The sequence below is a fragment of the Amblyomma americanum genome, chromosome 3 (assembly GCF_052857255.1).
Source record: "Amblyomma americanum isolate KBUSLIRL-KWMA chromosome 3, ASM5285725v1, whole genome shotgun sequence".
NCBI classification, from domain to species: Eukaryota; Metazoa; Arthropoda; class Arachnida; order Ixodida; family Ixodidae; genus Amblyomma; species Amblyomma americanum.
Window position 1 is genome coordinate 214,266,568 of NC_135499.1, and position 16,369 is coordinate 214,282,936.

At 49.0% G+C, this 16,369-nt stretch overlaps 2 protein-coding genes across 2 annotated transcripts in view; one reads left to right on the top strand and one right to left on the bottom strand.

The window, feature by feature from the left end:
• LOC144126048 (uncharacterized) overlaps positions 1-7,532 on the top strand; it is a 24,782-nt gene extending 17,250 nt beyond the window's left edge. The window contains exons 3-6 of the mRNA XM_077659950.1: positions 97-354; positions 3,765-4,169; positions 4,526-4,938; positions 5,523-7,532. Of these exons, the coding sequence (XP_077516076.1) occupies positions 97-354; positions 3,765-4,169; positions 4,526-4,938; positions 5,523-5,643 (1,197 nt within the window). The 3' untranslated portion in view covers positions 5,644-7,532. The remainder of the gene's footprint in view (positions 1-96; positions 355-3,764; positions 4,170-4,525; positions 4,939-5,522) is intronic.
• Positions 7,149-16,116, bottom strand: LOC144126049 (lysozyme-like). The gene is made up of 4 exons (XM_077659951.1): positions 15,964-16,116; positions 13,276-13,331; positions 10,303-10,426; positions 7,149-8,552 (listed from the first exon to the last, which is right to left on the bottom strand). Exons 1-4 carry the CDS (start codon positions 16,016-16,018, stop codon positions 8,263-8,265), a joined length of 525 nt encoding a protein of 174 aa, XP_077516077.1. The 5' UTR covers positions 16,019-16,116; the 3' UTR covers positions 7,149-8,262.
• Between the last annotated feature and the right edge of the window lie 253 nt (positions 16,117-16,369).

A 16,369-nucleotide genomic window follows, 5' to 3' on the forward strand; every position in this document is an offset into this window, starting at 1 on the left:
CACAGTGGAACTCTTTGGAAGTTATCCGCTCAGTGCTGAAAACGGGGAGTAAAGCGAAAGATAAACTATTCGTCGTGCTTCTAATTATTCCCGCAGGGTGGGCCCCGCCCCCTGTGGCCCGTGCTGGCACTGTCGCTGCTCCTGTCGCTGGCGTGGCTGTGCGGCGGGCGGCGCGACTGGTCCCGCGACCGCTGGGTGTCGCTGGCCCCCGGCCGGCTGCTGGTCTACTCGGCCTGGGCCGAGCCCCGCGGTGATGTGCACGAGGTGCGCGTCGTCTCCCTGATGGCGCCGCGAGGGGCGCTGCGGGGCCGCCTGCTCTGCACGCTCGCCTACCTCAACTACTCGCACGTGCAGGTGCGCATACACTGCCTGACAGGCGTCATCAGTTTCCACAGTTCACGGTCCATCTTGCCTGCCTGTTACGGTTATGTATAATTAATTAGTCTACAGATTGAGAAAATGCTCATCGGGGGGTCACGAGCTTCTATTGATCAAGGCAGAAATACAATAAACCATCGTAGGTGCTAAAAATAAAGCAGTCGTAGGGAAGGTGCAAAAGTGCTGAAGGCTTTTTATCGAATAAGGCGAACATTGTGAAGAAAGCTTTCCGCGGCGGGGCCGAAATGTCTTTGAACTTATAATTAATTAATTAATTAATTAATGGGTTGTTGATGCAGGATGTCTTTCTGCCATTATTATGCTCGACCAGAAAACTTTGCTTCAAACCCTCGTTTTCATTTCATCAGCTTCTCGTTTCCAACATTCTTGGACAAAAATTCTGAATATCGGAAAACTGTATATAAATCCTGAAGATAATTCACAATTCTTCCAAAATGTAGCAAAATCTCTTTTATAGCGCTTCCATCGCGCATCGAGCAGTTAGGACTTCCATAGAAAATCGACGGGGAACGCTTTTGAGGAGAGTGAAAACGTTAAAAACATAAAAAAAATGCAAGCCTGCATGCCCACAGGAGATCTGCGGGTATATTGATTGTTATACTGAAATCTTACAATATATAAAAAAATTGCGCTCATAAACCCTTTCACGTTAAAAAATGCATTTGTCCACAATTGTTGGGTATATTCACGTAAGAGTAACTATTTATGGACTGCCCTGAGCTCTCCTAAAGTATTCTCCAATGTCACAACCTTGCATAAGCTAGAGTGCAAGGTGTCGTATTACGTTCACTGAAATCGCTTTGGTCAGATGCGACACCCTTCTCCAGCGCACAAGTTGGTTGGTTCCACCCAAGCCTGCTCAAGTGTGTGATATACACTTGTACAGTCTTTGCCAAAAGTATACAGCCCAAAGGATTTGCTTCCAAGTCATGTAACGGGGCTCTTAAGCACATCTGACAATCCCTCCCGTCTTAGTGAGATTAGTGTCCCTGAGTATGCAGGAGGAGCCGCGCTGCTGAGCTCAGAAGACCACCCCTTGGACTGTATACTTTTGAAAAAGACTGTACATATGTCTCCCACTGCTCCTTCTTTCCGTTTTCAACTATTCCTTGCTTCCTTTCCGGCGTGGTTCCGGTGTCCACTGAGTTGAGTCATACGTCTACTTTCGTCATAGCATCCTCCTCATCGTCGTAGTGCTATCTCACCGATAGACTTCCTTTTACAGGAATGGAAAAGCAGTTCGAAGATTAACTATCTCAAATTTGCCCTTGTTTATGGGCATGCTATAATAGCACGCATCTTGGAACCGCGCAAAAAAGACAAGGGACGAGGAAGAAACTAGCAGGACAGAGCGCGGTTTTTTTTTTTTTGCGCGGTTTCAAGATGCATTCTACTAATAGTCACCAACTAGCCCGTCTCTCTCTTATAATAGCACGTCTGCTGGCGTATTACTGACCACTCTTGATGCATACACCTCTATTCACAATAGGCTTTCACAGAATATTTATAACTTTGTACTTTGTTCAAATTTGAAGTAAAATTGAACATTTTGCAATCAATTATTGAAGGGACCTGCATTTTAACAGTTGTCGCATTGGTTTACACGAGCGCTAAATTTACGACAAAATGCGGAACATATTGTCTTTGTCCTTACGCTACATGTTGTTTTGAACTCTCTGTCTTTTGAATCTAACTGGGGCCACCAGGTGGCAATATACACGCGAAAATCGAACGGAGAGCAAAGTAAAACGCAATATTTGTTCATTTAACTTGTTAAGCCAATGTGTCTGTACAGCATGCGCACTAGAGGTATCAAGCAAGGATCACATGGTATAGTGCGACGTCACATGAGACGAAAAAAAAAACTGACCTACCGAGAAATGTGGCGTAGAAAGACGCGAGGTGATGCAACGTGAGTGCTCAATATGCCCCGTGGCCCATCAAAGAATCCCTTTGTTAGTGATCTGTAGTGAGCTCCACTGTGCACCCTAATGAAGACGCTAGTTTGAGATGCACAGGGTCAGTAAAAGTTACAGCTGTGCATGCGGCCTGGCCCATTGCCTCTTCTATTTCCCTGCTGCTCAGCAGTTGGGTTCTTATCCCCCCTTCTCTATCCATGGCCACCTAGCTCGACTGGCTTGGCGCTCAAGGGGAAGAAGAACAGCGACGTCTGGTCGCCCAGGCGGTAGACATGCTCGGCCTGTAAATTATGGCCGAATAAAGATCTTGTACTACTACTACTACTACTACTACTACTACTACTACTACTACAACTACTAGAGGGGAGCACCTTCAGTATAGACTTCACTATACTATTAATTCTCTACTTCGCAGAGGAGGCGTTCACACACGCACACTCGTTGTCGTCCAAGCGGAAAAGTCAAACGAACGGTACTTGCTTTTTACATACGCGACGCAAGCACAACGGGAAGCGTCCAGAGGAGGAAGCTCTGGCCCAACACGGGGAAGTGTGGCGAGGTCATTGCACCTCCGCGGTATCGAACGCGCTGTAGAGGAGAATGCGCTTCGAGTGTCGAGCAGCGTGCGGCACTCAAGCGCTCCCGAAACGTTGTCTGCAGCAGATACGTCCGCTAAAATAAGGACGCGCTGTTCTTACTCTTCCTTCTGGATGTGTTCGTGACAGGAACTGTTTAATTTGAACGCGGTGTTCGTCTCTGGACTTCGCGGAAATGCGCCGGCTGGTCTTCTTGATGACGGCGACGACCCAGCGGACTGCTTGTGGTCCTTGTGCAGTATTCGCTCTGCTTCTTTTTTTTTTTGGTCGACTCTTTCGTACCGTCGTGAGCTAGCCTGCTGCACTCATCTCCTTACTTGAAGTAAAGCCTTGACTCCGGCTTGGGGGGGGGGGGGGTAGTACGTGGAGGTCATTGCAGGGGAGGGCATGCAAACACGCAATTGGTTGGCGCCCTAGATATCTCGGCGTTGGTCATCATGTTTGGACAGCTTACACCTGGGTGCAGGCCAGTCGCAAACCTTTACGTACGAACAGCAATTCTGTTCTTGTTTGGAGCATGATTTTCATCTGCTACCCTGCACCATTGTACGAAAACCCAGTGCAGAAAGAATGCACGTTACGCTGTACACGGTTTGCTAACTGCGTGCACTGGCACCATGTTGTTGTTGTTGTTTTTATAGGGAAGCGCGCATGCCTGCGCTCTGCCTCTGTGAAAGTAAGAACAAAAGAGCTTATTAGATGCGTGGCACGAAGAGCGCAGCTATGCCAAGCCTATGAGATATTACTTAGCCATTGTTGCTGGCTCTGTGGCACCAACTTCGCTAGGCACACCCTTAACCCGTAGCAGCGCGGTGCGAGGAGAAAGTACCCTCTGGAATCCTCATCGCAGGTGGTGGCCGCTCGCACGGATCCTCTGAACGCCACTGCGTTGACTGGCCACCGAGTGAGCCACACTCTGGAGCCGGGCTTCGTGTTCTGCCCGGGCGACCCGCAGCTGCAGGCCGACGAAGTGGGTCTCCGCCTAGTCGACACGAGCCGGGTCCACTGGATGCCCGTGGGACACGCACCGCCCAGAGCCGGCCTCGCAGCTGCGACCATCGCTGGGGCTCCGGCACCTTCGGACTCCTCGTCCAGGGTAGTGGTGTGCGCACTGGCCCGGCGCGAAGCTGCCACCGAGGAATCCCGGCTCGGCGAGTTCGTGGCCCACTACTTCGCCCTGGGCGCCTCGCAGTTCGTTTTCTACAACCAGACCCAGTCGCGACGAGCGCGCAAGTTCTTCGACACCCTAGGCTCGGTGAGATGATCGGCGTCGTTGATTGTGGAAGCCATTTTAGAGCTCAAGAAAATCGACAACGAACGAACGTCTGTATGCGCGAAAACGTTGCTTTGATGCTTTGTACGGGGAACAAGGGAACGTAGGTAGCTAGCGACCAAAGTTGTATTGTTACTCTATCTCCCCTCTTTTCTTGTGTGCCCCGTCTTCTGCATTACAGCAGCCTCATGCAAACTTGCCGATATCCAACCCAGTTTTGTTCGACGCTCTGTAAAACCATTTGAATGAATCAGATAGAACCACAAGCATCCTGGTAAAACGATGCCAGTGGTAAGATGTTCACTCGTCTCTTGTGTGTGCTGTTGTGCGACGAGCAGGTGGTCTCCGTGGAAGCTCGCTACCTGTCCTGGACTCGTCGGGACGCGCACGCTCTGATGGCGTACGAGTGTGCGCTGAGGATGCGCGGCCGCGCCGACGTCCTGGTGGCGGTGAACACTAACGAATTCCTGGTGCCATACAGCACAGCGGGTGCGGGTACAGGAAATCTAGCAAGCGGCACGAAAGACGCGACCGACTGGAGCTTGGCCGATGCCCGGGGTTCGGTGATGCAGCTGTCGCGGAAGACCTTCTGCCGACCGGCTGCCGGTGACTCCCAAGAGGGGCCGCTGCTCCTGTCACGCCTGCACAGGACAGAGGACGTTCGGCCGGCCGGAATCGTGGTCGCCAGCGTGGACGCGTTGCTCGACGGCACGGTGGCGTCGCACCACTCCAAGCAGGTGCACGTACACAGGTACGGCTTTCCCGTCTAATCGGACAGCCTGGACTGTGCAGTGCACCCTCTAACACGATACTCCAGCAGGTCTTTTCGACTATCTTCCACTTGCTTGGAGTAGTCGAGTAAAAGAGTCTAGTTGTTGCAATTCCGTGGTTTAGAATCAGTCCGACATTGTCGATAGCGGACATGCATTGCATATTTTTCAGATGCTGGCAGCGCTGCTCACTACATAGCCATACACGGTGGCTGCTCTCGTTTAAATCAAAGCACGACTGCATTCTGGATGCTATACGTGGTCGAAAATATTTGAGGCCATTGGCTTTTTTTTTACAAGGCAGCTGAATGAGTGACAGCGTTTAGTGTACGTCCAACTTGCATAGACAGACGCATCTTTCTTCATGGGTGTGGCTGCGGAGTCGTTATAGGCTTTTTGTATCCTTGAAGAAACCATATTTATAACATGGTAGGCGAAATTCGACATGAGAGATGTTACCACCCTTTCCCTTGACCCCACCTTCGACCACCGACAGTTCTCTAATATGTGGTTGGAACAGGCACGTGTGAGACCATCATAAAAGGACGCATTCTGTTTGGCGCAGGTACTCCGACGAAGATTGTCCGAGCGGGGGCATAGTGGTCGACAGGTCGGCAGCCACCGCCGAGCGCCGGATGTTGTCGTCGCAGGCCATGATCCAGTGGTCGGCCCTTTTCGACAGCTGACGCGCGGAACTCCCCAAGCAGGGTTCTTTTCGCGTTCGATGCTGTGCACACTGGACGGCGCTAAGAGACGCTCCTTGTCGGTGTACTCGCTCAACGAACATGCGTGCGTGCGCTCTCCCGGCATTTCTGTGTATAGCGCACTCTGCTTCGTGCACCGCCAAACATGTGCCCGAACGCTAGCTTTCCCATACTCATCTCGCACGTCTATCATTTCCCCTTTATTTAGAACAAAACTGGGTTAACTCTTTGGCTCCGATCACTTCGGTTGTTTTCGACCGTTCAGGTACGTACGCTCATCCGTTTTTCTTTTGTAGCAGTCTGTCGCTAGTAAGGCGCTTTATGGGAGGCAAGAGGTACAGGCAAACAGCATACAAGAATTGAAGCAAAAAAAAAAAAGAAGAGAAGCTGAATGCAGGCATTGCCAGGTACGTGACTGAATCCTTAAGATGCCGGCGCTGTAAGCTCAACTGCGAGTGTCGGCAGCCACTTAACGTCGCGTCACCCTTTGAAACGACTCCGAGTCCAACACTAGCAGTGTCTTGTTCCGATGTTGAAAACCGCTAGCATTTCCTTAAGTAACTCGATTGAACTAAATTTAATATTTGCCGAGGCACGCAGTGAAAAAAGAAGTCATCCGAGGATAAAAACTCAAGAGCCATTTGACCAGCAACACGGTGTTCCATGAATTACTTGCTAGACTCCACGTAGCTAAACGGGCGTCTGCAGCAGCATTCAAACAGCTGTTTATATAACAGTGTGCAAATTCCGTCACTAGCATAGTACTAAAACATCAGTGAAACCAACTGTGACAGAACACTAAAACACTTGTGCCAGTCCAATGCGAACACTGCGAAACGCAATCTTAACTCCGGTCAGATATGTCAAGAGGCAAACAAAATGTAAAAGAGGAAAAAGTGTGCTTACACATAATTACGGAGTAATCAGTAATTGAATGCTCAAGCTCTGTTCTCTTTCGTACTGGAGGGACCTGTACAGTCTACGGATATTGTACAATGCATAGGCGCCGGACACTACACCCATTACACGCTTGAGACGAATGGGGTTCTTGGAGCTACCTACCTCGCCCTCCTCTCCACTTCCTCCCGCTTGTTCTCGAGCGTTCGGGTGAAATGCAAGCCCGTCTCGGCAGAAAAAAAAACTGACGAATGTTCTCAGACCTAAATGATGAGTTCGTGCAGCCCACAAAGGTCAAGCTTACTTTACCTCAGCGGCATGTTTCACTTAGGCTCTAAAGAGCAGTTAAAAGATGTGGTGTATGTTTTCTCGCTGTACACGCTTCCGATGACCGGCCCGGTAACAACCCGAAACCTATATAAAAACAAAAACAAAATATTGCGAGAACCATTAGAAGGCGCAAAACCAAAAAAAAAACACCACAGGGAACTTTATAACCGTACTTTGAATACGCATGTGACCAAGACCATGGATCCGCACGGACAAGCTCGGATGCAGGTCTGGTATAAACCATGAGAGGGCGACAGGGAAACCAAACAATCTCACTTTTTACTACCTTTTTACAATTTACAAAAACGTTTGTTGCCGAACAGGCGCAACACGTGACCTTCGTGACTGACTGTCCACAACGCGATAAGCGATGCCGAGCGAACTTTTTCGCTTCAGGAATCGGCCCACTTTTATGTATATATAGGACGGAATCCGCGACGCTCCCTTGAAGAGCTGCAAAGAGCTTTGTGAAGTAATACGCGCCGCGGTGCATGAAGAGGTGAAAAGGAATGCTGGGCGAAAAGTTACGTTCCGCACATGCAGGAGTTGACCGGGAAGGGTGAGATTGATGTCCTTCGTCAGCTGCTATTTCACCGCCAGTTAACCCTGTAGTAACTATAAGCAGCATCGCAGAAAGCGAAAAAGCTGCAACTCCTTCGAACCTTCTGTTAAAAGGCCTGCCTGGAAAGTGTGTCAACTCATTTTGTACATCATCCTTGACCAGATATATTTGTGCCGAAGAGCACGGCTGTTCGCGGCGTAAATTTTAAGGCATGCATGGGGAATACTCGCATAATACGGTGAACCAGCACCAACATTATTTCTGTCCATCGCTTTGAACAAATTGCTTTTAAGGATAGTTTCCAACATCTGTATTTTCTTGTGTCTACAGTATTAGTGCTAAATGCTTTTAAAAGCTCGACGAACGGGAAACGGCCATCCATAATTTTTTATTGCTCTCCCCGTTGATTCGTTTCACAGTTCCGGGAGAAGCATTAAAGGTAGACAAGAAAAAGAACAGTATAGCAGCTAGTGATTCTTTGCTCTGTGACTTCACCGTACGGTCGAAAATAAATCTCCCCCCCAGATGCCCTCTCGATCGCAGTGTTCAGGTGCTCGTCAGGTTAGTCTAGGTTCGCACTTCCAGTCGCAACTGGCGCGGCTTTAATTAAGTAGTCACATCCGAATGTGTACTGGCCAACAGGAACCCTTGCACCGTAGCCCACTACGACTGCATTCGACCGTAGCCCTAGGAGCGGTGAGAATAGCTGAGTCTTAAGCGAATAAACTTGGACTGCATCGATTGAAGTCCATGGGTAATGATGACGTCACGAGCAAGGTATCGAGCGATTGGGGTGGTGGAAGATGAGGAGCCTAGTTGCGCTTGTTCGTGCGGGCGTCGAGGCCGCCGATGCCGGAGTCGTCTCCGGGTCCCAGCCCTTGCAGCGAGGGCGCGGGGCCGAAGCACTCCTCGAACTGGGCCCAGTAGTCGGTGTTGTCCACCCACGAGGCGGCCGAGCAGCCCGTGCGGCCAGCCTTGTGCATGCGCGCGTAGTCGTAGCACGTGACCGTGCCGTCCCCGTCGCAGTCAGTGCCCCACTTGTTCATGTAGTTGACCACCGCGGTCTCGGCGCAACGCTGGTCCTTCAGGCACTTCTCGAAGTCTGCGTAGCACAGAGCCAGTGCGACAAGATCACCGCGTGCCACAAGGCGTAGGCAAAAACCACTGCGGATATGCGTCTATATTTGACACAAGCTTAGAGAAAAGACTACTTTTATCAAATCAAATCAAATCTTTATTTAGAGAAACGTGGTACAGTTCTCTAGGGGGCTGGCAAAAAGGCATAGACATGCCCGACAAGTGTCAGTCCCCATCTCCCCATTTGGCACAGCTCTCGGTATATCAGCGTACAAAAAAGCAAAACCCAAGTACAGAAACTAATGCACAACCTGAACGTGAAACCATATATATAAAGCAAGGAGTTCATACAACCGCGCAGGATGAAAGCACTGATTAAGCAATACAAACAGAAGTTGACCGTACGGCTCCAACTACATGTCTTGGAGCAACAATAAATATACAAAAAAAACATTCTAAAAGACTGAAGTGAAACACTTTCCTTGAGCACGATGAATACAGCAGGGTGATTGTTTAGAAAGTCATAATTTGATGTTAGCTTCTGTGTGCCATAAGATGTACTGTTAAACGAACACCTATGTCTTTTACATAAAAAAAATACATTCTTGTCGTCAGCGTACTGAGTGACTTTTTCTATATGGGGCACATGGATGATGCCGTTTATGTATATGGGAATCAACACCGGACCAAGTATGGATCCCTAGGGCACGCTATATTTTATATGGTCTATGCTTGGCTTAGCCCGGTTGATACATGTATACTGAACCCTGTTTGTTAAATAACTGTTGAATAATTTAAGTGTCATTCCTGTAACTCCATAATCAGGTAATTGTCGCAACAAAATATTATGCTCAATAGAAGCAAATGAATTCTTGAAATCGAGAAATACCCCCTTCCTGCATATGACTATTCTTCGAAATTTTCCAATTATTTTATCTTCTGCATTTAACAGCACCATTTGCGTACTTTTTTCTTGTTTTGGAGACCATACCGCTGAGCCTTAACAATGCGATTTTTATCGCCGAAATTTATGAGTCGCGCATTGATAACTTGTTCTAATACCTTAGAGATAATCGGTAAAATAGAAATGGGCTTATAATCACCTAAGTCATTTTTATCGCCACCTTCGTGAATGAGATATTTTTGCGATTTTTTGGTTTGTCTGCAAATATTGGTTGACTGATTACATGGGAAATATGACTTTATGGGCCCCGATCTGATTCCGTCCTCCACACACGCACTGCTGTTCTTCAGATTGAGTAAGAGGCTTCTGATTTCAGATTCCGTGGTAAGGAACCAAAAGAGCGAATTTGTGATTTTCGACATTACGTACGTGCTGCGATCGTAACCACAGCGTTAGTACGGCCTCCGGAGGAACATGCAAATAGTGTATAAACGACTAGAACAATTCCCTGCATCGAGGAGCTCTGCGGCAGCGCCTTACCAATCTTAAGGTTGTCGTGGGACGCGTTTTGTAGAGCAGGCATGCAAAACAGTTGCAAGCACAACTGTCGTCGTGCCAGGACCCGCGCATATTTTCCTTTTATTTTTATTTTCTCATTGATGCGATTTTTTTTTATACAGGGGATATATTGAAGGAAAGCTTAAAAGTCGCTGTACTTCATTAATGAAAGTTTGGCCTACTAATATAAACGCTTGCAGGGACGCAGCAACGATTACAAAAACCAGGCAAATGAGAGAGCTGTAGGTACGTAGTCCATTTAACATTACTGGTGAGTGCGTGAAAAAGAGAGGAAGGAAGAAAGGTGACTCACGGTCAAAGTTCCCGGGCTTTCCGGCGTCGACCCAGTATGCGTACGAGATCTGGTAGGGCCCGCAGAAGTACGAGTTGGGGCCGCCGTTGGTGCAGCCGATTTGCGTGTTGCACTTGGTGCTAGCCTGTATGTTTAATTGGGGAAGGGTTCGAGGAACGGCGAGTGAGAACTCAAGCCGGATTCGCTTCGTACACAAGAGCCGCAAGTTGCTCGACTCGTTCGTGCTTGCCACGATTATGCAGCGAATAAGGGCTGCTGGTCACGGAACGATGCGGCTCGCACACGAAGCACAAAAGACGCCACTAGACTGCAGACTGCGCTCATGAGAATTAAACGCCAGAGGTCGCATGTGGCGCGACATGAGCGCACAAACACGTCAACCGCATTACAAAACGATGTTGCCCGTATAACCTGGCGCCTCGCAGCTTACGCCGGCTTATATACTTGCCGGTAATTTTAAATTCTGCTACAGTTGCGAGAGACCACCAGTTTTATTAACGAGCGAGTTTAGCAACGTACAGTCGTTCACATTAAGCTATAACTCAAAGACAACGCAATAAGGAAAGAATACATGTGCACCTAACAGGTGATTTAACTCGTCTCAGTTTTAAAATGGTCTTCGGAATACAACGCAGAATTATAAACGGCAATCAAAACTTTGCTCCATTTCGGTGGCATACATGATACTGGTTAAAAAAAAAACATCTTGAAAGGATTCCAGTTCTTTCACGAAGTTCAGAAAAAAAAGGATGTTGAAGAAATCTCTGGCTTTCTTACTCTATTAACAACTTCTACAGCGCAAATGTGTGCAGCTATAAGGAGATCCAAGAATTCGAAACAAACTAATCGATCGTAACGAATAACATTCGTGAGTTCCGTCAACGCTGGGCGTTTTGTAGCGATAGCTACGTTAGGGTAGCATTTCGAGCCTTCAGCGTGGTGGTGACACGTGACCGTGCGGGCGGCACGTGACGGTGGCGGCGCCGCCACCGCCACGTGGTCACGTGGTTGGTCACGTAACCAGCCACGTGGTGCGGACCAGCGAAACCGAGCTGCAACAGCTGTGCGCATGCGCCGTGTCAAGTGGGACGAAGATGAAGAAGGAACGCCCAGCGAAACGGAGCGGCGAAAGACTGACTTTGATGTCAGTGCACGTTAAAGATCCCCAGGTGGTCGAAATTATTCCGGAGCCCTCCACTACGGCACCTCCTTCTTCCTTTCTTCTTTCACTCCCTCCCTTATCCCTTCCCTAACGGCGCGGTTCAGGTGTCCAACGATATATGAGACAGATACTGCGTCATTTCCTTTCCCCAAAAAACCAATAATTATTCAACTGAGCAAGTTCCACTCGGCCAGCTGTAGCTAACGCGTTACTCCAGGCTTAACCAGAGCTAAACCACCGCCAGTTTTTTTTTTTTTCAGCCTGGTTAACTGCAGCGGGTCCACTCATTCAAGCACACGCAGGCAAAATATGGAATACTGTATTTTCCAGCCTTTTTATGGCGCTGCCCCTTTAGAGTAAAATCACTCAGTCTGGCTACTTCTTTCACCTACTCTTTATTCGATGTGCATGTATGACTTTTCATGGCTACTGTGCTTTAAAACTGTGTTTTCTAACCTGTAAAACGGGTTTTGCGGTTGTCTCTACAACTCGCTTTCACGTCAGTTAAACAACTGGGGCGGTTGCCACGCAAGAAATTTCAACTGGGCACAGTATATGTACACTATGCACGTATGAATACATTGGGAGCAGCTTAATTGTTATCGAAGCTGTGAACTCTGGTGTCATGGCTGAGTCAATGGGATGCATTTTCTCTAAGTTACAGTCCTTCGTCATAGGTTTTGCGCAGCTGCAGCCACAATGAGCATATGCAGGTGTCAACAATTTTAACGTTTGTTTCACGTCTATTCAGTATGGAATATCAGATATTTAAGAAACTTTCATAGAAAGGCAGCCAAAGTCACCAGCGAAGTTTCGCTTATCCCAGGGTTTCAAATCAGTTTTGCTCGAATGCAGTGAACTGCACACTGCGTGAGAATGTGGATGGTGTTCAGTTTTTCCCGCACGAGCCCACATACATGGCTTGTGCACTGGCCTTGCATCCGAAATGCTCTCTTATCCCACTGTGATACGAAGAGCACACTGACGCGTTGTTTGGTGTTGTCAATGCATATCAAGGCCTCTGTCTCGTGCGCCAGCCTGTCTTGATAAACGAAGCCTTGGCCATGGACGACAACAAAGTGAACTGCATCAACATCTATATCAGAGTGCCCTTCTGTCACGGTGTGATAAGGAGAAAGCGCTTTCCCCGGAGGGCCAAAATGCCACGGGTTGGGACACAAACCAGTATTGCCTTTACAATTTACCCTACCGACATGAACTTAACAGCCCTTCACGGTTTACACTGCTGGTTCTCTAAACATAGGAAGGGCAGCTTACTGTGTCCTAGATTAGGATTTTTGCCCGAAATGGGTTCGCGAAATATTGATAAATGAAGTGGCGTGCTTAAGATGTCAGTGTGGTAAAACTGGCGTTAATATGCTATATAACAAAAGATAGGACCATGTAGACCGGGTAGCCAACGGTGTTGTATTTATGCGTCTTCTAAGCACATTTCGCCCGTTTATGCGAAATGCGCAAACTTGTATACCACAGGCATTCAGTCGCTATGAATCTTGTGTTTATGCAGCGGTAAAGATGCATTTAGCGTTATTCCAGTGCCGGCAACTTTTTTTACGCGGAATTTATTTGCGCACCGTAAATTCAATAGTTTCACTATAGTAGCCAATTTCCTGAAAATGTTAGGGCAGCCCCCAGTTATGCATACTGGAAGAATTCGTAAAAGCCGGGGCGATGAACGGGAACTGCCGGTCTTTTATGTCCTCTGCTGACGTGAAGACGTGCCAGCTAGCTGGGCTTAAAACGTTAATTCAGTTACGTATTCGGCTAGACCCAGCGAAGACGGTACTTACGTAGCATATACAGTTGAGGCACTTGCGTGTGGCGTCAGTACCCTGTGCATTGGCACCTGCGCGGATGAAGGAGAAGTCAACCACAGTGAAGCACAGAAAATAAAAAAGAAACTCTTCGTTTTCACGTATCCATAACCGCGCAAACCATCTCACTAAGAGCGTGCCACGTTTAGGAACCCGGAGAAAGCGTTAGCAGAACAGGAAGCCTGGCGTCAAACCAATGTACTGCGCTTATCCGCTGCCCTGTACGGGTGAACACGCGACGTCTGATCTTCACAGTAGTAGCACGTCGACGCAGAGAAAACGCAGATGGAAAAAGGAAGCGATTCGCCAATTTAGGAGATCGTCAACAACTTCTACAAGCGTCTACGAAACATGGCGCAACTTTCTGTCACCTTCTCACCTCAAACTGAACCATCCACAGATTAATATGGTAGGGCAGAATACGCAAACAGACGCTGCAAAGCGGACCTTGGAAAGACACGCATAAATACGGTGCGTTATTAAAGCGAGCAAACGCACATGACTAACTTTCAGTGTCCAAATATATGTGTGGTGTGCACGCTATTCAGGTATGCCGGAGAAGGACTGTCAGCTATCATAATGGGGGCTCGTCCGGAGGCTCCAGTTTCTTTCTGTGCTACGAATTTTTCAGTTCAATGGTTATAACTACGCGCTGATCTTTCAATGACAGCGCCGAGTTTCAAGATTTGAACATGACCTGGAAGCCGGTGGCGGAATGGCATCACCACCTATAAGCTGCCAAGTCATGAAGGAAGGTACGCATTCTAGCTCGCACATACGCCATCTAACAAATAAAAATTCCGGCCAACCGGAACTCTCACTCGTAGCCTCATATCTGGCTCGCATTACTGTGGATAAAAAACGCGTCCCTAAACACGGTGCAGCCAAAGAGTATAATATTAATCGTGAAACCGCACGGTGAACTTGGGAGCCCTGGGAACGATCACAAATATCGCTTTCAATGACCTTGCAGCCGCGTCCAGCGCGATGGCGCGAGCACGTGGCTTCAGAAACGACCGCCCTTATCACAACGCCCTGCAGTGTCAAAGCAACGCTATCTGGCTCACCGTACATTACTACAGGTGTTTACTGGCTTCGATAGGAAATTTACAGGCACTAGGTTTTGTACGGTGCGTGACGCGCGCACAGCGCTGTCGGCCGATGACGCCCCTCGTAGCGGCAGATATAATCTCGTTCGACGTTCGCTGAAGCCGCCGTCACGGACTGGCCCCGCGTACACGCTCGAAATAGAACTAGGCCCGCAATCTCTGCGGCTTCTGTGCCGCCACGTTCGGTGGGTGCCTTGCACAGTTTTCCTCTCGCGATCGGTACTTTTTTTCTGCTCCTTCGTTCCTTCAAATGTCCCACTCTCGTGAAGAAGACTACAAAAAAATTGCTGATTCCGGTGCAACAAAATGGCGTTAAATCCTGCAAGACTCTTGTGTCTGCGAACGAGCTGAAAAAAGATTTTACCAACGTCGTGGAACTACGCGTGACTAACAACAGTTAGCCTCTTCAGTGGCATCATTCTTAAATGTCTCGGTGGGCCTGCTCTGTCAGCGTTGTTTGCAAGGCGTCGTTCCCCCATGTTGAATCAATGTCTGTGTTTCAGCTTCTGCTTCACGAAAAGTGAGGCTCAAGTCGAAGTCCTGTGCGTGCCAATAAAGCTCAGGAACCGCTACCTACGGAACTGCCGAAGTGTGCGACACAGAGCTGTGATGAAGCGAAAATGTAGTAGTATTGTATGTGGGATTTAACCTCTCGAAGTTGCAGATGCATTACCTACAGTAAACAACTGAAAAGCAAAAACTGCCGAAGCCGTCACAGCTTGTTATATGCATGAAACAATATTCTATCAGCGCCCTGTTAGGCGGCTGTTCTCTCGACCGTAACTGTCCACGCGCAGACAGGGCGCTAGACGGGAAACTACAGCGCCGCAAACCAAGATGGGCTATGGAAAGTCCACACGTGTTGTGCACGCCCCGGATAGGCCCATGGCAGTTGCAGACATTCCAGCAATAACAGCGGGTCATCGTGAAACTCAGCTACTGATTGGATTCCGTCCTTTCTCTGTCTTCGTATATTACGCGCACACGTATTTCAAACATGGTGGTGTCGATTTGTTAGCCAGGCCTCAATCGGCGAACGTTGTTCCTCCTACAATGCTCATTCCAAGCGCCCCTGGTCACATCCCGTCTCGTAACGCGAGAGTAGACTTTCCGCCAGCTGAGCGGCATATTTATTCTCAAAGCGCGTTTGCCAAAATGTAGCGAGCTACGAATCGCATCGTGGCGAAGTCATGCAGTGATGCGGTATAGACAGCCCGCCGTTCTTTCTATAAAAATCAAATATAACTTGCAGCAAACCGAAACCGCAGTCCGCATGAAGCACTCAATTCCACAAAAACATGGCCAATTCTGCCGTTAAGAGTCGAACAGCCGACCTCCCGAACAGAGTAGATCTAGATGTGCTTCCAAAGCCAATAAGGAACAGCGGCTGGTTTCGAAGGGAACAGCGCTCGTTCCGAAAGACCTACGCCTGGTATATATAGCATAGCAGCTCCGCAGGAACCTATGTGGGCGCTTTCTACGTCGCCCCTGCAGCACCATGCTGCGCAGCCAAGGAGAAATTGACAGCGGGTGCCGCGCCGGCGTCCGCACTCACCGGTCGTGAAGGCGCAGAGCGCCAGGCAGGCGAGGACCACACTTCTCGGCGACATGCTCGGTGCGCGAGCTTCCGTTGCTCTGGATACTCCTCCGCGAGCGGGAACTTGTGTCTGCGGCGGCAGCCGGAAGTGTTCGGCCTTCACCCACAAACCAGTCGCGCGAACGCGCATGCGTCCCCAGCGGGCCGGCCGGCCAGACTTCTCCAAGGTGAGCAGCTACGCGCCTCTTCTTCCGTTGCTCTCACTCGCAGCCACGGCAGAGACGCGTCAAACGGGGCGGTGCGGCCGAAGAGCCGGTCAACACTGAGACAATGACTCACTGACGCCCCCTCCCTTCAACCGCTCTTCCACTTCGGGAAGCAAGAAGAAGAGAAAATATTTGATAGGATATGCGGCACCCCGTGC

Bases quoted from the DNA above. Each gene is read 5' to 3' on its own strand.
- LOC144126049 (XM_077659951.1), bottom strand. From the start codon at position 16,018: ATGTCGCCGAGAAGTGTGGTCCTCGCCTGCCTGGCGCTCTGCGCCTTC. The intron at 13,332-15,963 runs GTGAGTGCGGAC...TCATCCGCGCAG, and splicing joins GCTCTGCGCCTTCACGACCG to GTGCCAATGCACAGGGTACT. The intron at 8,553-10,302 runs GTGAGTCACCTT...TGTGCTACGCAG, and splicing joins AAAGCCCGGGAACTTTGACC to ACTTCGAGAAGTGCCTGAAG.